Source organism: Mobula hypostoma, chromosome 3 (genome assembly GCF_963921235.1).
Source record: "Mobula hypostoma chromosome 3, sMobHyp1.1, whole genome shotgun sequence".
Taxonomy (NCBI): domain Eukaryota; kingdom Metazoa; phylum Chordata; class Chondrichthyes; order Myliobatiformes; family Myliobatidae; genus Mobula; species Mobula hypostoma.
Window position 1 is genome coordinate 17015303 of NC_086099.1, and position 27274 is coordinate 17042576.

Genomic DNA, 27274 nt, shown 5'->3' on the forward strand with positions numbered 1-27274 from the left:
TATTCTGATTTCCTGTTTTGCTTATCATATACCGTATGACAGCTGGCAAGCCTTCCATGTGTTTTTGACCATAGCATTCAGAAACAAGCAAAATATCAAGGTCATCCAATCACAAACAAAAGAAAATCTGCAAATGTTGGAAATCCAAGCAACGTACACAAAATACCAGAGGAACTCAGCAGGCCCAGCAGTATCTAGGAAAAAAGTACAGTCGACATTTCAGGCCCAAACCCTTCAGCAGGACATATCAGGGGCACATTAGATATAGATTCCTTGGAGTAGCATTATTGAGAAGAAAATGATTTTTAATTAACAATAGAGTGGCAGTACAATTAAGTAGTGGTGAGTGTAATGCTATTACAGCACTAAAGAACCAGCTTCAATTCCACCACCATATGTAAAAAGTTTTTGTACGTCCTCCCTGTGACCACGTGGGCTTTCTCCAGGTGCTCCACTCTCCTCCCACATTCCAAAGACATAGAACATAGAACAGTATAGCACATGAGCAGGCCATTCAGCCCATAATGTTGTGCTGAACCAGCTAAAAAGCAAATCAATAATACCCAAATACGAATCCCTCCTACCTACACCATGTCCATATCCCTCTATCTTTCTTATATCCAAGTGCCTATCCAAACATCTCTTTAGAGCTTCTAATAGATTTGCCTCTACCACCATACCAGGCAGCACACTCCAGGCATCTATGACTATCTGAGTAAAACTTGACCCTCACGTCCCCCTTGATGTACGGATGGGTGGGTTAATTGGTCACATGGATGTAACTGGGCAACACCAGCTCATTGGCCCCAAAAGGCTGTATCTTTAAATTTTAAAAAACCTGTATCTCTAAAATATAAAAAACATAATAATTCAGAACTGAGAAAAACATATTTAGAAATACAATCCTCAATAAAATGTCAAGGCCTACAGCATCCAAAAGAGATTACATTAAAAAAAAGACAGATAATTAATAATCATTCCTTTGAGTTTAACTCAAACATAAATAAATCATTGATTTAAAGTTATTTTTAAAAACTACACACATTTATTTAAAAACCTAATTTGATTAAATAAATAGTTGAAATGAACAAAAATTTAAGTAAGAATACAAGTACCTCTTCTTCTTCCAGTAAAATGAGTCTCACCAACACGATGTGGATTGCATTGCCAATACTGGGATCATGGAACAAGCTTGCAACCTGTGGCAATGTCATGAGAGAGAAATTAATTGGTTCTTCAGTGCAGAAGCCTAACACAGATTGAAGTACATTTCACTTTAGGGAATTGTTATTCAGTCACTGCTTCCTCACCTTAACCTTAATTAATGAATGACTGGCATTCTATTTCTTGCATGAGTTCCATGGCATTGTTTTGCCTTTCACATCTTATTACAAATACAATATAGTATAACAGTAGATTGAGCCCTTCACGAGCATCAACCTATAAGAATACAAATCAAGAACAGAAAGTATTAGTCCATATTTGACGGGCATGCATATGAGGAGACAAATGCCTCCTCTGCTGTTGGATTTTGTCATTTCAAACTTCTACCATCACCACCCCCTGATGACATCACCAATGTCAGCAAGACCAAGGAACTGTTTATAGACTTCAGCATAGGGAAACCAGAGATCCAGGAGACAGTCCTCATTGGAGGATCAGATGTGGAGAGGGTTAACAACCCTAAATTCCTGGGCGTTACAATTTCAGAGGGCCTGTTCTGGACCCAGTACATAAGTGCAATTGCAAAGAAGGTCACTACTTCCTTAGGAATCTGCAGAGATTTGGCATGACACCCAATACTTTGACAAACTTCTACATATGTGCAGTGGAGAGTATATTGGCTGGCTGCATCACAGCCGGGTAGGGAAACAGCAATGCTTTTGAATGGAAAATCCTTGAAAAGGTAGTGGATTCAAGCCAGTGCATCATGGGTAAAGCCCTTCCAATCTCTGAGCACATCTACATGAAACGCTAGTCACAGGAAAGCAGCATCCGTCGTCAGAGATCCCCACCACCCAAGTCATGCTCTGTTCTCACTGCTGCTATCAGGGAGAAGGTCCAAGAGCCTCAAGACTTGCTCCAGAGGTTTAAGAATAGTTACTACCCCTCAACCATCAGGTTCTTGAATAAAAGGGGATAACTACACTCACTTGCCCCTCATTGAAATATTGTCACAACCAATGATCTCACTTTAAGGACTCTTTATCTCATTATTTTGTTTTCTCATTTTTTGTTGTTATTTATTTATATTTGCATTTGCACCGTTTGTGGTCTTCTACACACTGGCTGATCTTTTATTGATCCTGCTATAGTTACTATTCTATAAATTAACCTAGTATGCTCACAGGAAAGTGAATTTCAGGATTGTATTTGGTGACAGAAATGTATTTAGATAATTAAATTTACTTTGAACTTTGAAAAGCTGATGCTTCAAAAAGGCAACATCCATCTTTCAGGACCTCCAGCAGCCAGGGCATGCCCTCTTCTCATTGCTGCCATCAGGAATGAGGCACAGGAGCCTTAGAAAACACAACATTTAAAGAACTACTTCCTCCTCTCTGCCGTCAGATTTCTGAACAGTTTATGAACCCACGAGCTCTACCCTCACTAGTTTGCTCTCTTTCTGCATAAGTTATTATATTTATATATTTCTTATTGTAACCTATACTCATTTTTTTATATACTGCATGTTATTGTTGGCACAAAACCACAAATTTCGCAGCATATGTCAGTGATAATAAACTTTACTTTGATTGTGAATCTTCCAGCAAAAACACACATTTGCACCTTCAAATATAGTAAAATAACATTCTAGTCACTTTTTAGGTGTTTAATCAAACAAAATCTGACACTTAACACATACAGAGATATCAAGAATGATGTTCAATAACTGTTGTAAGAACTTAATTATAAAGCAGCTCACAGTAAGAAAGAGAAATGCAGAGATGGAGGGTTTCCTGATCTTTCTTGTCCTTTAAGAATAGACATCAATAATGAAAGAATCAATATCTGTGATGCTTAACAGCCTATCTCTTGCAAAAAGAACATCAAGCATAAAATATCTAATAGACAGCATAAAACATCCATCAGGTGGCTCATTAGCACAATGCTTTACAACAGCGGTCCGCAAACACCGGGCCGCGGACCGGTATCGGGCCACAGAGCATGCGCTACTGGGCCGCGAGGAAGCGATATGATTTGGCGATATGAGTCAGCTGAACTTTCCTCATTCCGTGTCACGGCCACTGATCAGTCAAACCGCATGCGAGGTCGTGACCCGCACGTCATCCGTGTCAGAGTGGGAAGGAGATCAACTCCTCGAGCTTGCAGATGACGACGGGCTGAAAAGTATGTTTGACATAACATCTCTGCCGGCATTTTGGATCAAAGTCAAGGCTAAATATCCTGAGATAGCTACGAAAGCACTGAATACGTTGCTCCCATTTCCAACATTTTTCTGCGAAGTGGAGTTTTCTGCAATGACTGCAACGAAAACTAAACTGCGGAATAGACTGGACATAAGGAACCCCCTTTGAGTATCGCTGTCTCCCATCACCCCTCGATAGGACCGTGTTGTTGCAGGGAAACAAGCCCAGGGCTCCCACTGATTCAGCGATATGGGTGTGTTGCAATGATTTTATATGTTCATACGGGGGAAATATGTGTTGTGTGTTTAATATCCAAATATTACTTAAAATGTTATGATGCTATTGACTTATAAGTGACCCTATAACAATTACAGCACGGAAACAGGCCATCTAGTCCGTGCCGCACGCTACTCTCACCTAGTCCCGCCGACCTGCACACAGCCAATAACCTTCCATTCCTTTCCTGTCCATATACCTATCCCATTTTTTTAAAATGATAATATCGAACCTGCCTCTACCACTTCTACTGGAAGTTCGTTCAACACTTACTTCAAGCTCCCCTGTCCTCCCCTGATAATTGACTTATCACTGTATTCATGCGAGGAAAATATGTGCTGTGTGTTTAATATTAAATTCATTAGATAAACCCTTTTAGAAACAAAATTGAGTATATTACCCACTTAACGCCTATATTCCAGTAGTGATTAACACCCCCCACCCCGAACAGAATCGCCAAAAAGGATTTGCTGGGGGCGGGCGGGGCGGGAATCAGCAGGTCACGACACGCATGTACACTGGTGCCCGCGCAAGGCTTCATGGCCATTGTAGTCTTTCTGGGTAAATAACGCATTTGACTGCTACTCTTGTCCGCTGGCAACCCTACCGCGCCCCCCCCCCCCCGCCAGGGTCAGCCAGTCCGCAAGAATATTATCAATATTAAACCGGTCCGCAATGCAAAGAAGGTTGGGGACCCCTGCCTTACAATACCAGCGACCCAGGTTCAATTCTTGCTGCTGTCTATAAGAAGCTTGTACACTCTCCCCATGACCACGTGAGATTCCTCCGGGAGCTCTGGTTTCCTCCCACCATCAAAAACATAACCGTTCGGTAGGTTAATTGGTACATTGTCCCATGATTAAGCTAGGATTAAATTAGGGATTGCTGGGCAGCATGCCTTGAAGGGCCATAAGGGCCTATTCTACGCTGCATCTCTATAAAAAAAATAAACAACAGTACAGGCAGTACAAGCCCTTCAGCGCATGATGTTGTGCTTACTTTTTAACCTACTCTAAGATCAATCTAACCCCTCCTTCCCACACAACCCTCTACTTTTCTATCATCCATGTGCCAATCAAAAACTTTCTTAAATATCCCTAATGTACTTGCTTCTACCACAACTCCTCGTAGTGTGTTCCACATACTCTCAATGTCCATGTTAAAAAAAAACCACTGACACCTCCCCGATACTTTCCTCCAATCACCTTAAAGATATGGCCCCTGATGTTAGTCATTTCCACCCTAGGAAACGAGGAAAAAGTCTCTGGCTGTCCATTCAATCTACACCATTTATCATCTTGTACATCTCTGTCAACTCATGCCTCATCCACCTTCGCTCCAAAGAGAAATGCCAAACAGCCGAGCAGACACGTTTCCATTTTACCATGGAATGTGGATGTTACTGGCATACCAGGCTTAATTACAAATTGAGTAGCTTGCTGGGTCATTTTGGAAACCAGTTAGGATTTAACTACACTGTTTATAGACACACATAGGACAGAGCTGGTGCACATGCATCTGAGAAAATGGTTGATTAGGGATAGGCAGCATGGCTCAGTTCATGGGAGATCATGTATTGTGGGCCAGACTGAGTCTTTTGATGATGTGGCGAAGGAAGTCAGTAAGGAAAATGCAAGCAGGCTTTCTCCACCAAGATTGGGTGGGACAACAACCAGAGGTCATGGGTTAAGGGTGAAGGGTGAAAATTTTAAGGGGAACATGAGGGGAAACCTCTTCACTCAGAGGATTGTGAGAGTGGGTAACGAGCTGCCAGCATAAGTGGCACCTATAAGCATGATGTCAAAATTTATGAGGAGTTGGGATAGGTACATGGATGGTAGGGGTATGGAGGGCTATGGTCCCAGTGCAAGTCGATGACAGTAGGCAGTTTTGCATGGACTAGATGGTCTGAAACACCTATTTCTATGCTGTACTTTTCTATGACTATGACAGGACAGTAGTTGTGGTCTCTAGATTCCAGTGAGACCTTTGGTCAAGTTTCAATGTTTGCTGATCTGGAAGATTGGCTTGATGGTGAAAACGGAGACTAGAGGCTCGTGACTAGAGGTGTACTTCATGGGTAGGTGCAGGGGCCAGTGCTGTCTGTCATTCATATCAGCCACCTAAATAAGGATGTGGAAGGCATGATAAAAGATTTTCTATCTTGGATGAGGAACAGGAATGAGCAGACCCAAGAACAGCTTTTCCCCTGTGGCTATCAGACTTCTAAACCAATCACCTCCTTCACATCCCCTTCCTGGTGGTGTTGCCAAATTATACGACCCTCTTGGTTATTCTGAGATTGTCAAGTCAGTGTTTCTGTTTTGCAATACTTCAGACTGCACTGCCATCGTTAAACCATTCTGTTGTGTTGTGTTTATTGTTCAATTCATCATTGCCAGGTCAACTCTGTACTCTAAGTGTCTCACACGAGCAATGAATTTCATTGCTCCCTGGAGTATATGACGATGAACTAGGCTGAATTGGAATAAGCTACTATAATTAATGCATTTTATGACTTCTATTAAAACTGAGCTCTTTCCACTCCGGTGGATGTACATCACCACATTAGTTGACATCCCTAAGGCCTGAATTGGTGCGCTGCATATTAAACATGTAATATAGTAGCACATAAAAGATTATGAAGTAAGATCACAATGTTAATGAGGAATGCATCCAACATTATCTGCATCCCTCAGTAGTGTACATTCTCGTCACATGCAGTTCAACTCTCTGAGTGAGCTCAGAACTTGTAACAAGCAGTAGGATACGTGGATTCTTGTTCAAAGGTTCAATGGTTCATTTTTTATCGATATACAACTCTGAGATTCTTCTTCCCCAGATAGCCACAAAACAAAGAAAAATCACGGAAGTAAATTCAAAGAGAAACAGCAAACCCACCCCCCCCCATTTCCCTGCACAAAACACGAAAAGAACATCAGCAACCAAACCACCCCCCGCATGAAACTTAACAAGAACACCAGCCCCCAAATTCACCTCCCTCGCATAAAAAACGCAACAAGAACATCAATCCCCCCCCACCCCGCAATCACCCTACCCTGTACAAAAACACAATAAGAACATCAGTCCCTGTGTATGTGAATCATCATTCACATACACAGGTACATGCTGGCCAATTATGACACTACGACTATTAGGCCATTAATAATACGGATTTCCCTCATGAAGAAAAGCGGCTTCAGGAGGATGGCAACGTCCTTGTAGAGCAGCGTAATCAAAAATCTCACCCACCCTGGACTCTTTTCTCCCTCTTTCATTGGACAGGAGAAAGCACATAGCACTAGGCTCTAGGACAGCTTTTTGAGGGGGGCTCAGTAGTGTAACAGTTAGCATAACGCTTTAAGCACCAGCGAACTAGGTTCAATACTGCCACTGTCAGTAAGGAGTCACCCATGACTGTATGAGTTTCCTCCAAGTGCTCTGGTTTCCTCCACATCCCACAGACAAATGGGCTGGTAGGGAGGGAGAGAATGCCCAAAAGACCAGATCAAACGTCCAACCGGACCAATCAGCAGGCTGATGACCAGGGCTAGATTGAAATGATTATACCTCAAGAAGCAAAAAATACAATGTTATTGTCGATGCAATGAAGGGCAAGGAAGTAATGTCAGTTAATGAGGCAAAAACGGGATGTTATACCGTCATACAGCACAAAATCAGGCCCTTCTACCCACTCTGTATGTGTTGACCGCCAAACACACAGTCAAAGTTCAAAGTAAATTTATTATCAAAGTACATGTATCTCACTGCACACCCTGAGATTCACTTTCTTGCGGGCATTCTCAGTAAGTCCAAGAACATAACAGAATCAATGAAAAACCACCACCCAACAGGTTGGACAAACAACCAATGGGCAGTATACATTGTATTTATACATTTAAAACAAATTGTATTAAAATGAGCAAATATGAAAGAAAAAAAGAAAAAGTAGACAGATAGATAGATAGATAGATAGAAAGAAAATTTGAGAACATGAGATGAAGAGCCCCAGAAGAGCTGTGTTCTGAATGGAAAATCCTTCGAAAGGTAGTTTGTCCATGCCATATGTTGTGGGAACAGTTCAGTGATGGGGCAATTGAAATTATCCCCTCTAGTTCACAAGCCTGATGAGTGAGAGGTAATAACTGTTCCTGAACCTAGTGATGTAAGTCCTGAGGCTCCTGTACCTATTTCCTGATGGCAGCACTGAGAAGAGAGCATGACCTGTGTTGTTAGAGTCCTTGATTATGGATGATGCTTTCCTATGACAGTACTCCGTATCGACGTGCTCAGTGGTGGCGAGGGCTTTACTGTAATGGACTGGGCTGACCCACCATCTTTTACAGGATCTTATTTTTTGTAAGATCAATAAGTGACATAACCTGGGTCCCTGTACCTCCCTCTGCAATTGGACCCACAAACTGTGCGGATTGGTGATAATATCTCCTCGTCGCTGATAATTAACAATGGCGCACCTCAGGGGTGTGTGCCTGGCCCATTGCTCTACTCACTCTATACCCATGACTGTGTGGCTAGGCATAGCTCAAATACCATCTACAAGTTTGCTGATGATACAACCATTGTTGGTAGAATCTCAGATGGAGATGAGAGGGTGTACCAGCTAGTTGAGTGGTGTCGAAGCAACAACCTTGCACTCGATGTCAGTAAGACAAAAGAGCTGATTGTGGACTTCCAGAAAGGTAAGATGAGGAAACATGAACCAATCCTCATAGAGGGATGAGAAGTAGAGAGAATGAGCAATTTCAATATCCTGGGTGTCAAGATCTTTGAGGATCTAACCCGATCCTAACATATCGATGCAGCTATAAAGAATGCAAGAGAGAGGCTATATTTCATTATGAGTTTGAAGAGATTTGGTTTGTCACTTAAATTAATTGCAAATTTCTATCGATGTACCGTGGAGAGCAATCTAACTGGCTGCACCACTGTCTAGTACGGAGGGGCTACTGCACAAGATCGGAAAAAGCTACAGAAGTTGTAAAAGTAGGCAGCTTGATCTTAGGTACTAGCCTCTGCTCAAGGAGCAGTGCCCCAGAAAGGCGACGTCCGTTGTTAAGGACCACCATCACCCAGGACGTGTCCTCTTCTCATTGCAACCATTAGGAAGGAGGTACAGAAGCCTGAAGACACACACTCAGCAATTCAGGAACAGCTTCTTCCCCTCTGGCATATGATTGCTAAATGGACACTGAACCCATGAACACTACCTCATTTTTTTAATATATCATTTCTGTTTTTGCACTATTTTAAATCTATTTAATATATATGTATATACTTACTATAATTGATTTACTTATATTTTCTTTCTATTTTGTCACGTATTGCATTGAACTGCTGCTGCTAAGTTAACAAATTTCACAACACATGCCGGTGATAATACAATTTGAATCTGAATTTATCTGAACATATTTAAATCTTACATCTGTCCCACGATGTGAGGAAGAAAAAATCTTTGTGTTATGACTCTGGCACAATGTATAGAGAAGAATTTAAAAGTCTAATGGTTTGTAGAAAGAAGCTGTCCCATAGCCTGTTGATCCTGGCTTTAATGCTGCGGTAGCGTTTGCCAGACAGAAGCAGCTGAAATAGTTTATAGTTGGAGGTGACTGGTGTCCCTGATGATCTTCCAGGTCTTCTTTCTGCACCTGCTGTTGTAGCTGACCTCAATGGAGGGACGTTCACATCCACAGATGTGCTGGACTGTCTATACCACTCTCTGCAGCGCCCAGCGATCAAGGCTGGTGCAGTTCCCATACCAGGCAGTGATATAGCCAGTCAGGATGCTCTCAATGGTGCCCTTGTAGAATATCTTGAGGATTTGGGGGCCCATGCTAAACTTCTCCAATTACCTGAGGTGGAAGAGACACTATTGTGCTTTTTTTGCCACACAGCCAGTGCGTACTGTCCAGGTGAGATCTTCAGTGATGTGTATACCAAGGAACTTGAAACTACTCACCCTCTCATCTGCAGTCCCATTGATGCTGATTAGGGCAAGCCTGTCTCCATTCCTGCCGTAATCCACAATCAGCTCTCTTGCTTTTTAGACATTGAGGGAGAGGTTGTTATCTTGGCAACACTGTATCAGGGCGTCAACCTCTCCTCTGTAGGCAGTGTCATCACTGCTAGAAATAAGGCCGATCTATGTCATGCCATCTGCAAATCTGATCGGCATATTGGAGCTGTGTGTGGCAGCACAGTCGTGGACGTAAAGGGAGTAGAGGAGGGGACTCAAGACACAACCTTGGGTCAGAGGGGCAGAGGTGAGGGAGCCCATCCTTACCACCTGTCGGTGATCCGATCAGAAGTCTAGAATCCAGCTGCACAAGGCGGGACGCAGACCGAGCTTTCTGAGCTTCCTGTCAAGTCCGGAGGGAATTATAGTGTTGAAGTCCAGGAACAGCATTATGATTCTGGTTCTAATTCTGATTTTCTGTTCAGGGGCATTGGTGTTTCCATCTCAAGCTGTGATGCAACCAGTCAATATACTCTCCATCACACATCAACAGATGAAAGTTTGTCAAAGTTTTAGATTTTATGCCAAATTTTCATAGGCTTCTAAGGAAGCCCCTAGGGGCTATGGTTAAGACTAGGTAGTTCTAAGGTAAGGACGTGTTCAGCAATGAAGTAAAGGTGCAGTGGTGTCTTCTTTGCAATTGCACCTGTATGCTAGGCCCAGGACAAATCCTCTGAAATGACAACACCGAGGAACTTAAAGCAGTTGACCCTCTCCACCTCTCGTATGCCAATGAGAACTGGCTCATGGACCTCCAGTTTCCTCCTCCTGAAGTCAACGATCAGGTCCCTGGTCTGGCTGACATTGATTGAAAGGTTGTTGTTGAGGGACCACTCAGCCACAATGCTGATTCAACACCACCTTTGATTCAGCCAACGATAATGGTGTCATCAGGAAACTTAAAAACTGCACTGAAGCTGTGCTTGGCCTCAGTCTTAAGTATAAAGCGAGTAGAGCAGGGGGCTAAGCAGACAGGCTCATGGTGGACCTGTGCTGATGGAGATTGTTCTTGCCAATCCAAACTGACTGCAAGTGAGGAAATCATTGAGGTATTGAGGCCAAGGTCTTGAAGCTTATTGATTAATTTTTAAGGAGTTAACAGTATTGAATGCTGAGCTGTAATCGATAAACAGCATCCTGATGTGTGCATCTTTGCTGTCCAGATGCTCCAGGATTAAGTGAAGAGCCAATGAATCTGCTATTGACCTGTTGTGCCGGTAGGCAAACTGCAACAGATCCAAGTCATTTCTCAAGCAGGAGTTGATATGTTTCATCACCAGCCTCTGAAAGTACCTCATCAGTGTAGATGTAAGTGCTACTGGATGATAGTCATTGAAGCAGACAAATCCTTCACTAATCTCATGTTATTCTCCTTCAACTTTGCACTGTAATCTATGATTATGGGTTCATAGGAGGTTCAGGAGAATGATCCTGGTAATGAATGGGTTAATAAATGAGGAGCATTTGATGGCCTTGGGTCTTGAGCTAGAATTTAGAAGAATGAAAGGGATCTCACTGAACCCTATTGAAAAATGAAGGGCTTAGATAGATTGGACATGAAGTGGATGCTTCCAATAGTTGGAGAGGGTAGGACAAAAGGACACAGCCTCAGAATAAAAGGACATCCCTTTGGAACAGAAATTAGGAGGAATATCTTCAGTCAAAGGGTGATGAATCTGCGGAATTCAATGCCACAGACAGTTGTGGAATCCAAGACATTGGGTACATTTAAATCAGAGGTTGACAGGTCCTTGATTAGTAAGGATGTCAAAGCTTATGGGGTGAAGACAGGAGAGTGGGGTAGAGAGGAATAATAAATCAGTTATGACTGGATGGCAGAGCAGATTCGATGGATAAAATGGTCTAAATCTGCTCCTAGGCCTTATAGAATTATCTACATAATAGATGCAATTAACATTTGCCAACCCATCTGTGCAGCTTTTGGTGATGAGACTGCCTGAGGAAATCAACACAGTCACAGGGGGAAAAACTGATAAGACAATACCAGAGGACAAGAGGTCAGGGAATCTGTAAAACTGCGCTGTGCCTTTTGTACACATGGGAAAGAAGTGGCCACGAGAAAAGTCACTGCGTTACTGTAAGCAAAAATGTTGGAACGTGAATCAAGGAAAATAGATTTCGGCTGGAGGCTCACAGCTGGAGTCAGTGAAGTTCACAGTCAGAAACAGCATGGGTACATTCTAACTGTGTTCACTTGATAGTAATCAGACTGTTTTCCTCACCTTCGGTCATGCTATGAAAAATATTTGCAACACCTTTGTCAACACCTTGCTGACATCAATTAATTGTCTGAGGTCAAAAGGATTCAGAGCTTCAAGTTCCTCAGAGTGAACATTGACAACAGCCTGAGCTGGTCCAACCACATACTTACCACAGCCAAGAAAGCTCACTAGTGCCTCTACTTCCTTAGGAGGTTAAAGAAATATAGCATGTCACCTTTGACTTTCATTGTTATTCATGGATCCCGTTTACAGTTACTATTCTATAGATTGGCTAAATTTGCCTCAAGGAAAAAGAATCTCACGGTTGTATGTGGTGATATGCATGTACTCCAATAATAAATTTTACTTTGACCTTTGACATTCACTAATTTTCATCAATGCACCACAGAAAGCATTCTATCTGGATGCATCAATGGTCTGATTTGGCAGCTGTTCTGCATGTGACCACAAGAAACTGCAGAGAGTTGTGGTCACAGCTCAGCAAATTGCGGAAAAGTAGCCAATATAATTAAGACCATAAGACCATAAGACAAAGGAGCAGAAGTCGGCCAGTGGGCCCATCGAGTCTGCTCTGCCATTTTATCATGAGCTGATCCATTCTTCCATTTAGTCCCACTCCCCCACTTTCTCACCATAACCTTTGATGCCCTGGCTACTCAGATACCTATCAATCTCTGCCTTAAATACACCCAATGACTTGGCCTCCACTGCCACCTGTGGCAACAAATTCCATAGATTCACCACCCTCTGGCTAAAAAAATCTCTTCGCATCTCTGTTCTGAATGGGCGCCCTTCAATCCTTAAGTCATGCCCTCTCGTACTAGACTCCCCCACCATTGGAAACAACTTTGCTACATCCACTCTGTCCATGCCTTTCAATATTCAAAATGTTTCTATAAGGTCCCCCTTCATTCTTCTAAACTCCAAGGAATACAGTCCAAGAGTGGGCAAACTTTCCTCATATGTTAACCCTCTCATTCCCAGAATCATTCTAGTGAATCTTCTCTGAACCCTCTCCAACGTCAGCACATTCTTTCTTAAATAAGGAGACCAAAACTGCCCCCAGTACTCCAAGTGAGGTCTTACCAGTGGATTATAGAGCCTCAACATTACATCCCTGTTCCTATACTCTATTCCTCTAGAAATGAATGCCAACATTGCATTCGCCTTCTTCACTACTGACTCAACCTGGAGGTTAACTTTAAGGGTATCCTGTACGAGGACTCCCAAGTCCCGTTACATCTCAGAACTTTGCGTTCTCTCCCCATTTAAATAATAGTCTGCCCGTTTATTTTTTCTGCCAAAGTGCATAACCATACGTAAGGGGTTTCTTCTTTTCTGCGTAGTCTAATTAAAATGGCTTCTTTGTTATATTTTAATTGAAATAGCTTCTTTGTTATGTTAACTGCTGAGAAAGTCCTCCTGATAGCAGTTTGTTTGGATTATGTTACAGATAAGAGGATGAACAAACCAATTGGGATGGATGTTATTCTTTCTGTGTGTCTGTAAGTTTTTCTGATGCACGGGATTTTGGCAGAAGGTGGGAGAGAGAGACAGAGGATGGACAAGGTGATGTGAGTCCGCTAACGAGGTTGGACCCCAAGCAAGAGTCCGAGGTCCAGGGTGTTCAGCGAGGAGAGGAGACGGAGATGCACTCGTGTGGAGTGTCTGGTCAACCACCATTGTTGGTCCCAGGTGGCAGGTCGAGGTGGTCCGAGGGGATCACAGAGTGAAGAAAGAGGGTCCTAAGCTCCAACTGTTTGTGCATGAAGAGATTGAACTTTGATAAGTGTGGCGCCTTTTAGCTTCCTTTTATATTTTATTCCCTATTAATTATATAGTTCCAGTAACATCTATAAACTGTAAATCATTTAATCGTATCTGGTGTATTGTCTGTTATTTGGGCGGGGTGGGATACATCACACAGCATCCACACAAACTGTTACCCAGTTTGGCGGGGCTAAGGGCTGTTTCCTAGACGACGGTGAGCTGAGCGACCCTGAGGCTGGCCGGGGGGGCTACACATACATTTTCCAACATTGTATTTCATTTGCCACTTCTTTGCCCATTCTCCCAATCTATCCAAGTCTCTCTGCAGACTATTTCCTCAGCACTACCGGCCCCTCCACCTATCTTTGTATCATCAGCAAACTTAGCCACAAAGCCATCTATTCCGTAATCCAAATCATTGATGTACAATGTAAAAAGAAGCGGCCCCAACACGGACCCCTGTGGAACACCACTGGTAACCGGCAGCCAACCAGAATAGGATCCCTTTATTCCCACTCTCTGTTTCCTGCCAATCAGCCAACGCTCTATCCACGTATGTAACATTCCCATAATTCCATGGGCTCTTATCTTGTTAATTAGCCTCATGTGTGGCACCTTGTCAAAGGCCTTCTGAAAATCCAAATATACAACATCCACTGCATCTCCCTTGTCTAGCCTACTTGTAATTTCCTCAAAAAATTGTAATAGGTTTGCCAGGCAGGATTTTCCTTTAAGGAAACCATGCTGAGTTCTGCCTATCTTGTCAGATGCCTCCAGGTACTCTGTAACCTCATCCTTGACAATCGACTCCAACAACTTCCCAACCACCGATGTCAAGCTAACAGGTCTATAATTTCCTTTTTGCTTCCTTGCCCCCTTCTTAAATAGCAGAGTGACATTTGCAATCTCCCAGTCCTCTGGAACCATGTCAGAATCTATTGACTTTTGAAAGATTATTGCTAATGCCTCTGCAATCTCCACAGCTACTTCCTTCAGAACACGAGGGTGCATTCCGTCTGGTCCAGGAGATTTATCTACCTTCAGCCTATTCAGCTTCCTGAGTACTTTCTCTGTTGTAATTGTGACTGTGCACACCTCTCTTCCCTGACACCCTTGAGTGTCCAGTATACTGCTGATGCCTTCCTTAGTGAAGACAGATGCAAAATACTCATTCAGTTCCTCTGCTATCTCCTTATCTCCCATTACAATTTCTCCAGCATCATTTTCTATTGGTCCTATATCTACTCTCACCTGTCTTTTACTCTTCATATATTTGAAAATGCTTTTAGTATCCTCTTTGATATTATTTGCTAGCTTCCTTTCATAGTTAATCTTTTCCCTCTTAATGACCTTCTTAGTTTCCTTTTGTAAGCTTTTAAAAAGTTCCCAATCCTCTGTCTTCCCACTAATTTTTGCTTCCTTGTATGCCCTCTCCTTTGCTTTAACTTTGGCTTTGACTTCTCTTGTCAGCCACGGTTTCATCCTTTCATTGTTTCACTCATTCTGGACATTCTCTCTTCTTCCCCCTTCATCAGGCAGAAGATACAAGAGACTGAAAGCACGTACCAACAGGCTGAAGGGCAGCTTACATCCCGCCATAAGAAGAATATTGAATGGTTCCCTAGTAGAACAAGATGGACTCTTGACCTCACAAATTTCTCTCAGTGTGACTTGGCACCTTACTGTCTACCTGTACTGCACTTTATCTGTACTGTAGATACTTCATTTTGCACTGTTCCACCATTTCATCATGGCTGATCCATTTCCCTCTCAACCCGATTCTCCTGCCTTCTCACCGTAGCCTTTCACGCCATGGCTAATCAAGAACTTATCAACAGCCGCCTTAAATGGACCAAATGACCTGGCCTCCACAGCCACCTGTGGCAATGAATTCCACAGATTCACCACCCTCTGACTAAAGAAATTACTCCTCATCTCCATTCTAAAAGAAAAGAACTTTTTTACTGTGACCATGGCCTGTTCTTCATCAAGTTATGGTATTGTTGCACTGTTGTAACTATATGTTATAATTATGTGGTTTTTGTTAGTATTTCAGTCTTGGTCTGTCCTGTGTTTCTGTGATATCACACCGGAGGAATAATGTGTCATTTCTTAATGCCTGCATTACTAAATGACAATAAAAGAGGACTGCGTGTCCTCATAATCTAATATCCCTTATTAAGTGGGTGTGCCCACTGGTCCTAGACTCCCCCACCAAAGGAAGCATCCTCTTCACATCCACTCAACCTAAGCCTTTGACCATTCGATAAGTTTCAATGAGATTCCCCCCCCACCCCCGTTCTTCTAAATTCCAATGAATACAGGTGCAGAGCCATCAAAACACTCCTCATATGATAACCCTTCCACTTCTGGAATCATCCTTGTTAACATCCTCTGAGCCCCCTATAATGTCAGCATATTTCCAAAGTCAATTACTTAACTTATGTGCTCTGCTCAACCCAATTTCTACTCCCTTCCATTTTTTTGGGAATACCATTCTTCTTCATTTCAAACTGGGTTTTATGCAAGGCAGGGATGGAACCGATAGAAACAGATGTGGACAAAATTTTCCTTTATCTCTGATATCATGAATGATCCTGATTGGTACTGGCTTATCCAGAAAATTCAGAGCTTTAATCCACCGTAAGGATCCAGTGAGTTACAGGGCCTGGCTTGGGACTAAGTTGAAGAAATGCCACACTCTGGGCAAATTAGTTAACATGACGCATGGGGAAGAACAACGAGATGAAAGCGATTTCATTTAGCTTTCTTATGAAATTTGACAGTCGTCAGAACTAGGGAGGCTAACACCTGGAGTTGAATGAACCTAATAAAAGTTCTTCAATCCAAGCGTTGGCTCTGTTCCCCTCTCAGGAGATACTTTCCGATTTGCTGAATATTTTCAGCATTTATTGTGTTATACTGTTTTCAATTTCTACAAATGTACTGTGGAGAACTTTCCAACTGGTTGCATTACTGCCTGGAATGCAGAGTGTTATAATAGGCTGTGGATGGATGTAAACTCATCCAGCTCCATCATGGGCTCAACTCTCTCCACCAGGGATGACATCTTCAAAGGTCAGTGCCTCAAGATGGCAACATGCGTCATTAAGGATCCTCGCTATCCAGAGCATGCCCTCTTCTCATTACTACCATCAGGGAGGAGATAAAGAAACCTGAACACCCACACTCAAAATTCTATGAACAGCTTCTGCTCCTGTGCCATCAGAATAGTCCATAAAGCCATGAACACGACTTCACTATATCGCTTTTGCACTACCTGTTTATTTTATATCTTATTGGGGTTTCTTGTTTTGTGGATGACTGTGAAGAGTAAGAATTACAGGTTGTATATTGTATATATTCTCTGATATTAAGTTGAACCATTTGACCCAATTAAATTAGAACTTACAGCATTTTTTAATGTATTGCACTGTACTGTTGCTACAAAGCAAAAAATTCACAACACGTCAGTGATAATAAAACCTGATTCTGTAAAAGATTAGAAAATGTTAAAAATTTCTTTCTCAAAACAGGGCAAATTAAAATCTCTCAGTAAACTATCCTTTCATCAGTTATTTTGCAATATTTAAGAAAAGTTTTGAAAACTGGCAAGACAGGAGGCCATATGGCCTATTGCAGGGGTCCCCAACCTTTTTCGTACTGCGGACTGGATTCATATTGACAATATTCTTGCAGACCGGCCGACCGGGGGGGGGGGGGGTAGGGTTGCCAACGTACAAGAGAGCAGTCAAATACGTTGGGTTTACCCCGAGAAAGACTACAATGACCATGAAGCCTTGCGCGGGCACCAGTGCGCATGCGTAACTTGCAGATGCGTTTGTGTGCCCATTTCTTAAAAATTGTTTTCGCCGATTCTGTTGGCGGCGGGGCGGGAGGGGGGGTGTTAATCACGACCGGAATATAGGTGATAAGTGGCTAATACACTCAATTTTGTTTCTAAAAGGGTTTATCTAACGAATTTAATACTAAACACACAGCGCATATTTTCCTCGCATGAATATAGCGATAAGACAATTATCAGGGGAGGACAGGGGAGCTTGAAGTGTTGAACGAACTTCCAGTAGTAGTGGTAGAGGCAGGTTCGATATTATCATTTAAAGAAAAATTGGATGGGCATGGGGACAGGAAAGGAATGGAGGGTTATGGGCTGAGTGCAGTTCGGTGGAACTAGCGTTCGGCATGGACTAGGAGGGGCAAGATCGCCTGTTTCCATGCCGTAATTGTTACGTGGTTATATAAGTCACTTATAATAGCATCATAACATTTTAAGTGACGTTTGGATATCAAACACACAGCACATATTTTCCCCGTATGAACATATAAAATCATTGCAACGCACCAATATCACTGAATCAGTGGGAGTCCTGGGCTTGTTTTCCTGCAACAAGTCGGTCCCATCGAGGGGTGATGGGAGACAGCGATACTCGAAGGGGGTTCCTTATGTCCAGTCTATTCCACAATTTAGTTCTCGTTGCATTCATTGCAGAGATATGTTGGAAATGGAAGCAACGTTCTCAGTGCTTTCCTGACTATCTCAGGATATTTAGCCTTGACTTTGATCCAGAATGCCGGCAGAGATGTTATGTCAAACATACTTTTCAGCCCCTCCTGTCTTCTCCTATCATTTTGGATCTCCCCCTCCCTCTCCCACTTTCAAATCTCTTACTAACTCTTCCTTCAGTTAGTCCTGACGAAGGGTCTCGGCCTGAAACGTCGACTGTACCTCTTCCTAGAGATGCTGCCTGGCCTGCTGCATTCACCAGTAACTTTGATGTGTGTTACTTTTCAGCCGGCCGTCATTTGCAAGCTCGAGGAGTTGACCTCCTTCCCGCGCTGACATGGATGACGCGCGGGTAATGACCTCGCTTGCGTTCAAGCTCAACAGTGGGCGTGACAGGGAATGAGGAAAGGTGCAGCTGACTCATATTGTTTCATATCGCGAAATCATATCGTTTCCTCGCGGCCCGGTGGTTGGGGACCACTGGCCTATTGTGATCCTTCTAGTCCAAATAAAGCCACACAATCTAATCACAGTTTAGGCCTGTAGGTCACTTCACCTAGGTATACATCCAGGTACTTTCTTTGGGTCAAAGACTCGAAGAATGGAGTTCCTCATTCAGGGCAAAGACGAGAAGACAGGACTTCTCTTCACCCAGAGTTATGAATCTTTGAAACTCACTACCCAAGAGATTATGGAGACTCAGCTACAGAGTACATTTAAGGCAGAGATCAATAAATATTTCAATATTAATGGAATCAAAGAATATCAAGCTAATATGGGTGAACATACAGCTATAAACATCAACACGAGATTCTGCAGATGATGGAAATCTTGAGCAACACACACAAAAATGCTGGAAGAACTCAACATGCCAGTTTCCAACCTTGGAGAGGAATAAACTTCAGGATATCGTGGATGGAATGTTTCTGATCGCGTCCACAATATCCTTAAATGGGAAGGAGAACAGACAGAGGCCGTGGTACATATTGGTACCAATGACATAGTAGGAAAAGGGGGGACGTCCTAAAAGCAGACTACAAGGAGTTAGGAAGTAAGTTGAAAAGCAGGACCATAAATGTAATCTCGGGATTACTGCTTGTGCCATATGATAGTGAGTACAGGAATACAGTGAGGTGGAGGATAAATACGTGGCTGAGGGATTGAAGCAGGGGGCAGGGATTCAAATTTCTGGATCACTGGGACCTCTTTTGGGGCAGGAGTAACCTGTACAAAAAGGACAGAATGCACTTGAATCCCAGGGGGACCAATATCCCAGCAGGGAGGTTTGCTAAGGCTATTGGGAAGAGTTTAAACTAGGATTGCTGGGGGGTGGGAACCAAATTGAAGAGACGGAGGAAGAGGCGGTTGGCTCAAAAACAGAGAAAGTTTGGAAAGAGTGTGAGAGGGAGGATAGGCAGGTGATAGAGTAGAGACGAGCTCAGACCGATGGCTTGAGATGTGTCTATTTTAATGCAAGGAGTATTATGAAAAAAAGCAGATGAGCTTAGAGCTTGGAGATATGATGTTGTAGCCATTACAGAGGCTTGGATGGCTCAGAGGCAGGAATGGTTACTTCGAGTGCCAGGCATTAGATGCTTCAGGAAGGACAGGGAGGGAGGCAAAAGAGGTGGGGGCATGGCACTGTTGATCAGAGATAACATCATGGTTGCAGGAAAAGAGGAAGACATGGAAAGATTGTCTACAGAGTCTCTGTGGGTGGAAGTTAGAAACATGAAGGGGCCAATAACTCTACTGGGTGTTTTTTATAGACCACCCAACAGTAACAGGGATATCGAGGAGCAGATAGGGAGACAGATTCTGGAAAGGTGTAATAATAACAGGGTTGTCTCTGGAGGGAGACTTTAATTTCCCAAATATCAATTGGCATGTCCCTAGAGCAAGGGGTTTAGATGGGGTGGAGTTTGTTAGGTGTGTTCAAGAAGGTTTCTTGACATAATATGTAGATAAGCCTACAAGAGGAGAGGCTGTACTTGATCTGGTATTGGGAAATGAACCTTGTCAAGTGTCAGATCTCTCAGTGGGAGAGCATTTTGGAGATAGTGGTCACAATGCTATCTCCTTTACCATAGCATTGGAGAGGAATAGGAACAGACAAGTTAAGAAAGTGTTTAATTGGAGTAAGGGCAAATATGATGCTATCAGGCAGGAACTTGGAAGTAGACATTGGGAACAGATGTTTTCAGGGAAATGCACGGAAGAAATGTGGCAAATGTTCAGGGGATATTTACGTGGAGTTCTGCATAGGTACGTTCCAATGAGACAGGGAAAGGATGGTAGGGTACAGGAACCATGGTGTACAAAGGCTGTTGTAAATCTAGACAAGAAGAAGTGCTTATGAAAGGTTCAAAAAACTAGGTAATGATTGAGATCTAGAAGATTATAAGGCTAGCAGGAAGGAGCTTAAGAAAGAAATTAGGAGAGCCAGAAGGGGCCATGAGAAGGCCTTGGTAGACAGGTTTCAGGAAAACCCCAACGCATTCTACAAATATGTGAACAGCAAGAGGATAAGACATGAGAGATTAGGACCAATCAAGTGTGACAGTGGAAAAGTATGTATGGAACCGAAGGAGATAGCAGAGGTACTTAATGAGTATGTTGTTTCAGTATTCACTACAGAAAAGGATCTTGGCAATTGTAGGGATGACTTACAGCGGACTAAAAATTTTGAGCATATAGATATTAAGAAAGAAGATGTGCTGGTGCTTTTGGAAAGCATCAAGTTGGATAAGTCACCGGGACCAGAGGAGAAGTACGCCAGGCTACCATGGGAGGTGAGGGAGGAAATTGCTGAGACTCTGGCGATGATCTTTGCATCATCAATGAGGACGGGAGGGGTTCTGGAGGATTGGAGGGCTGCGGATGTTGTTCCATTATTCAAGAAAGGAAATAGGGATAGCCCAGGAAATTACAGAACAGTGAGTCTTACTTCAGTGGTTAGTATGTTGATGGAGAAGATCCTGAGATCTTCAGGATTTATGAACATTTGGAGATGCATAATATGATTAGGAATAGTCAGCATGGATTTGTCAAAGGCAGTTCCTGCCTTATGAGCCTGACTGAATTGTTTGAGGATGTGACTAAACACATTGACGAAGGTGGGGCACTAGATGTAGTGTATATGGATTTCAGTAAGGCATTTGACAAGGTACCCCATGCAAGGTTTATTGAAAAAGTAAGGAGGCATGGGATCCAAGGGGACACTGCCTTGTGGATCCAGAACTGGGTTGCCCACAGAAGGCAAAGAGTGGTTGTAGATGGGTCATATTCTGCATGGAGGTCAGTGACCAGTGGGGTGCCTCAGGGATCTGTTCTGGGACCCCTACTCTTCATGATTTTTATAAATGACCTGGATGAGGAAGTGGAGGGATGGATTAATAAATTTGCTGATGACACAAAAGTTGGGGCTGTTGTGGATAGTGTGGAGGGCTGTCAGAGGTTACAACAGGATATTGATAGGATGCAAAAATGGGCTGAGAAGTGGCAGATGGAGTTCAACCCAGATAAGTGTGAGGTGGTTCATTTTGGTAGGTCAAATATGATTGCAGAATATAGTATTAATAATAAGACCCTTGGCAGTGTGGAGGATCAGAGGGATCTTGGGGTCCGAGTCCAGAGGACACTCAAAGCTGCTGCACAGGTTGACTCTGTGGTTAAGAAAATATACGATGCATTGGCCTTCATCAATCATGGGATTATGTTTAGGAGCCAAGAGGTAATGTTGCAGCTATATAGGACCTTGGTCAGACCCCACTTGGAGGACTGTGCTCAGTTCTGGTCTCCTCACTACAGGAAGGATGTGGAAACCTTAGAAAGGGTCCAGAGGAGATTTACGAGGATGTTGCCTGGACTGGGCAGCATGCCTGATGAGAATAGGTTGAGTGAACGCAGCCTTCTTTCCTTGAAGTGACGGAGAATGAGAGGTGACCTGATAGAGGTGTATAGGATGATGAGAGGCGTTGATCATGTGGCTATTCAGAGGCTTCTTCCCAAAACTGAAATGGCTAACACGAGGGAGCACAGTTTTAAGGTGCTTGGAAGTAGGTGCAGAGGAGGTGTCAGGGGTAAGTTTTTTACGCAGAGAGTGATGAGTGTGTGGAATGGGCTGCCGGCGACAGTGGTGGAGGCGGATATGATAGGGTCTTTTAAGAGTCTCCTGGACAGGTACATGGAGCTCAAAAAAATAGAGGGCTATGGGTAACCCTTGGTCATTTCTAAGGTAAGGACATGTTCAGCACAGCTCTGTGGGCCGAAGGGCCTGTATTGTGCTGTAGGTTTTCTATGTTTCTATGTTTCTAAACAGTCAACGCTTTGGGCCGAGACCCATCCTCGGTACGGGAGGTCCTGACGAAGGGTCTCAGCCCAAAATGTCAACTGTTTCTTCCCATCCATAGTTGCTGCCTTGGTAGGCTTGATGTGCAGAATCACATATGTTGACTCTATTTCTAGGAAATTACAAGCGCAGAAAATTCATTTAACCTTACCATATTTACTATAGTAAAGATGTATGACTGCACATTTTCACTGCCATGGTATTCTATCATTTCAGTGTCAGCAACCACTAATGTTTCGACCCATCGTTCTTTGCTGATTGATCGCTGGGAGATTCTGCGTCCTTTCCTATGAACCTCCTCCCAACTCTCTCTCTGTCTCTCTGGCTTCAGGATATTATTGAAAGAATCTGTTAACAGAGAGAAAAAAAACGCATATTAGCAATACACACCTCAGATTTTATTTTTTTCAAGATACAGCATGGTAACATGCCCAATGAACCTGCGCTGCCCTATTACACCCTTGTCACCAATTAATCTACTAACCAGTACGTCTTTGGAACGTGGGAGAAAACTGGACCACTCGGAGGATACCCACACACATACAAACTCCTTACAGACAACGCTGGCAATTGAAGCTGGGTCACTGACATCTAGTAGCATTATGTTAACGGCTCTGCTACTGCTGCACTCCAGCAATTCTGCGGAATCCATTGTGTCAATGTTTACGGTTGATCTTTTACCATATTAGCCCAATATTCACTGATTCCATTGATATCTACAGATATATTGATCTCTGACTTCAATATACTCCATCGATATGTATTCACAGACTTCTGGGTTGTATGTTTCAAAGATTTGTAACTCTGGGCAACAAAAAAGTTGACTTCAAGTGATCAGTCTGTTCTTCTCCTCACAGGTGCTGCCTGGTCTGAAGAGATTTCAGAAAATTTCCAGTTTTATACCATTGTATTCACACTTCAAAACCTCCAACTTCACTCCTGACCCAAGTCTCTCTCCCACTGAGAATGAAACCATTCTTTAACGAGTCCCAAAGCAGACTCAGCGGTCACTTTACTAGGTACCATCTTTACCTAATAAGGTGGCCAGTGAGGGTCTATCTGTGGTCACCTGCTGCTGTAGGTCATCCACTCCAACATGCATTCAAAGATACCCTTTTGCACACCACTGTTATAACGTGTGATTATGTGAGTTACTGTCACCTTCCTGTCAGCTTGAGCCAGTCTGGTCATTTTCCTCTGACCTCTCTCATTAACAGAACTGCCACTCACCGGAATTTTTCATTTTTTTACACCATTCTCTATAAGCGCTTAGAGACTGTTGTCTGTGAAAATCCCAGGAGGTCAGTATTTTCTAAGATACTGAAACCACCCCAAATGGCATCAACAATCACTCCACGGTCAAGATCACTTAGATCGCATCTCTTCTCCATTCTGATGTTTGGTCTGAACAACAACTGAATCTCTTTACCATGTCTGCATGCTTTCATGCATTAAGTTGCTGCCATATAATGTTTTTGATTAGATATTTGCACTGACAAGCAAGTGTACTGATAAACAAGGAAGTCAGTATATATACCTTAAATGCCAAATGGATAGCTTATCTTATCAGCCACAATAAAATGGCAGAGCAGACTCAATGGGCCAAATAGCCTAATTGTGCTTCTACATCTTATGGTTTTATAGTCTTCCAATTATCTCCAACCAATCCAAAAGCTAATTTGACTATATATTGTTTCACACCGATAGCCTTTGCCCTCAATGAGTCTCATGATATTTTTCAATAAACCTACACCCATGTCCTGTATTTTATCTTTATATTTCTTCCACTTTTCTTTGACCTGTGTCTACCCAACTTCCCACATTTCTGTCAGAAGGATGAGAGTGCATCTAACACAACTTGGCAGGCAGGGAAGATGCACCCACAGTTGAATAATCGACAACCAGGGTCGATATTCGCTGAATAAGAGGTAGACTGTTTAGGATTAGAATGAGGAGAAACTTATTCATTCCAGAGGTGGTGAATCTTTGACATTTTCTGTCCCGGAGAACTGTGGAGACTCAGATGCTCAATTTATGCCAGAGTGAGATGGAGAGATTTGTGGATATCGTCAGTTAAGAGATATAGGGGTAGGACAAGGCTACCGTGTTGAAATGGATCAGAAAAAATCTCAGTGAACAGTAATGCAGGCTCAAAGGACCGGATGGTCAACCCCTGCTGCTATTTCTTTTATCTTTATGGCCTTTGCTCAGTGTAGATGGCCAAATCAGTGCTTTTTCTCCTCTTTACTGATGCTGAATCTAAACTGATTGAAATCTTTTCAGGCATGGAATTATAGGATGAACTATTTTACTAAAGCATAAATTTAGATCAAATACATGAGACATACTTTCAACTGAAATGTTAGAATAGATTTGGTGATTCAACGCACTCAGTAGGGAGCCATGTTCAAATCTTGAAATGGAATGCTTCTCCTTATCTTTGCTTACTGATGAGAACATTGAATTGGGAAATTTACTTTTTTAATGAAAAAGAGTTTAATATTAATGACGGGGAGGCTGAATATCTACTACCTCCAGTCAGCAAACATTAGAAGGACCTTTTAAATGGAGATTTAGTGGCAAGCACTAGGGCAAAGATGTAGAGACCCCCGGTGAAACCCTATCTGGAGTTCTGTACACATTTAATAGTGAAATCAGGGAGTTATCTGCTGATAATCTAGGTTATGTTGATACCAAGAAGGATGAGATGCTGAGGTGCTTGAAGAATATTAGGGTGGATAAGTCCCCTGGGTCAGATAGGATATATCCTTGGTTTTTGAGAGAGGCAAGACAGAAGACTGCTGGGTCCTTGGGACTGGCGTCTTTGTATCCTCACTAGCAACAGGTGTAAACAGTAACAACAGCAACTCTAGCCCAGGAAACTGGAGATTAGACAATGTTATTCACCTGTTTAGGGTGGGTAAAAGAGACAAACCAGGAAATTATAGGCCAATGACTCGTATATTAATGGTAGGGAAGTTACTGAAGAATCATAGCAAAAGGATCTACTCAATCTGGTAAAATACAAATATATCACTGAGTGTCATAGGAAGACATTCCTGCCTGTGGCCATCAAACTTTATAACTCCTCCCTTGGAGGGTCAGACAGCCTGAGCCAATAGGCTGGTCCTGGACTTATTTCATAATTTACTGGTGTAATTTACATATTACTATTTAATTATTTATGGTGCAATTGTAACGAAAACCAATTTCCCTCGGGATCAATAAAGTATGACTATGACTATTCGGGATAGTCTACATGGCTTTGTTTGGGGAAGGACTTGTCTTACAAAGTTTATTGCTTTTACTGAGGAGGCGATGATGATGATTGATGAGGGTAAGGTAGTGAATTTTCTATACAAAGACATTGGTAAAGCTTTCGACAAGGTCTCACGGTGCGATAATCTGGAAGATAAAGACACATGACATCAATGGAGACTTGCTAAAGTAGATGCAGAATTGGCTTGGTCTTAGAAGATGGAGGGCAAGTAGTGAGGGGGTATTACTCTCTTTGGAGGTCTGTGACCAAGAGTGTTTCACAAGGAACTCTACTGTTTGCGACATAGATGAATTATTTGAATAATATTGTTTGTTGTCTGAACTGTAAATTTCCAGCTGGCACAAAAGTTGTAAGAGTGTGTAGACTGAGAAAGGTTGTCCAAGGATTCAGCAATATAGACAATAAGAAATGTGAACAGAGAAATGGCAGACAAGTATGACTTTTTGCATTTTTGTTAGTCAAATGTAAGAGGAAAGTATACAGTAAATGGTAGGATTTTTAGGAGTACCTGTGTACTCATATTGGGGCACAAGCCCATTGTTCAGCGTGGACTAAATGAGTCAAAGGGCCCATTTCTCTGCTGTAGTACTCTATGACTCTCTGAAAGAAACAACACAAGTAAATAGAGTAGAGAAAATATACGGCAGGCTTGTCTTTGACAGTTGATATATTGAGTTTAAAAATCATCACTATCTTCATTATGTGCCGTGTCATATGACATGAGCGATTGTCATCTCATGACCATAAGTGTTCATGTCAAATTTTTCTACAGAAGTGGTTTGCCTTTGCCACCTTCTGGGCAGTGCCTTTACAAGATGGATGACCCCAGCAATTATCAACACTCTTCAGAGACTGTCAGCCTAGTGCCAGTTGTCACATAACTAGGATTGTGATATGCACTAGCTGGCTCATATGACCATCCACCACCTGCTCCCATGGCTTCAAGTGACCCTGATCAGGGAGGAAGGGGCTAAGCAGGCGCTACACCATACCCTAGGGGGACCTGCAGGCTAGCGGAGGGAAGGAGCACCTTACGCCTCCTTTGGTAGAGACTTACCTCCCACCAGCCACCCAAGAGTATAAGATTAAGGAAGCATATTAACTTTGGTTGGTCAGGTCACATTGAGAGGACAGTGTGCAATTTTGATTACTACGTGCAGAAAGGATGTGGAGGTTTTGGAACAGTTGCAGAAACAGTTCATTGGGACACTGCCTGGATTTGAAGTATCACCTATAAAGAGAGCATAAACAACTTTCGATTGTTTTAGACCGTAAGACATTGGAGTAGAATTAGGCCAATTGGTCCGATCATGGCAGATTTATTATTACTCTCAACCCCATTCTCCTACCTTCATCTCAGTTCTAAGGGGTTGCCTCTGAGGATTAGTCCTCTGGTGCTAGACTCATTCACTGTTCAAGAGGTT

General features: G+C 42.7%; 1 protein-coding gene across 1 annotated transcript in view; it reads right to left on the bottom strand.

Annotated features, from left to right (window-relative positions):
• The window catches only part of adamts12 (ADAM metallopeptidase with thrombospondin type 1 motif, 12), a 642106-nt gene that overhangs the window by 373562 nt on the left and 241270 nt on the right, over window positions 1-27274 (bottom strand). Inside the window, exons 4-5 of the mRNA XM_063042019.1 lie at window positions 22722-22918; window positions 1116-1199 (exon numbers count right to left, since the gene is read on the bottom strand). Coding sequence (XP_062898089.1) covers window positions 1116-1199; window positions 22722-22918 — 281 coding nt within the window. The remainder of the gene's footprint in view (window positions 1-1115; window positions 1200-22721; window positions 22919-27274) is intronic.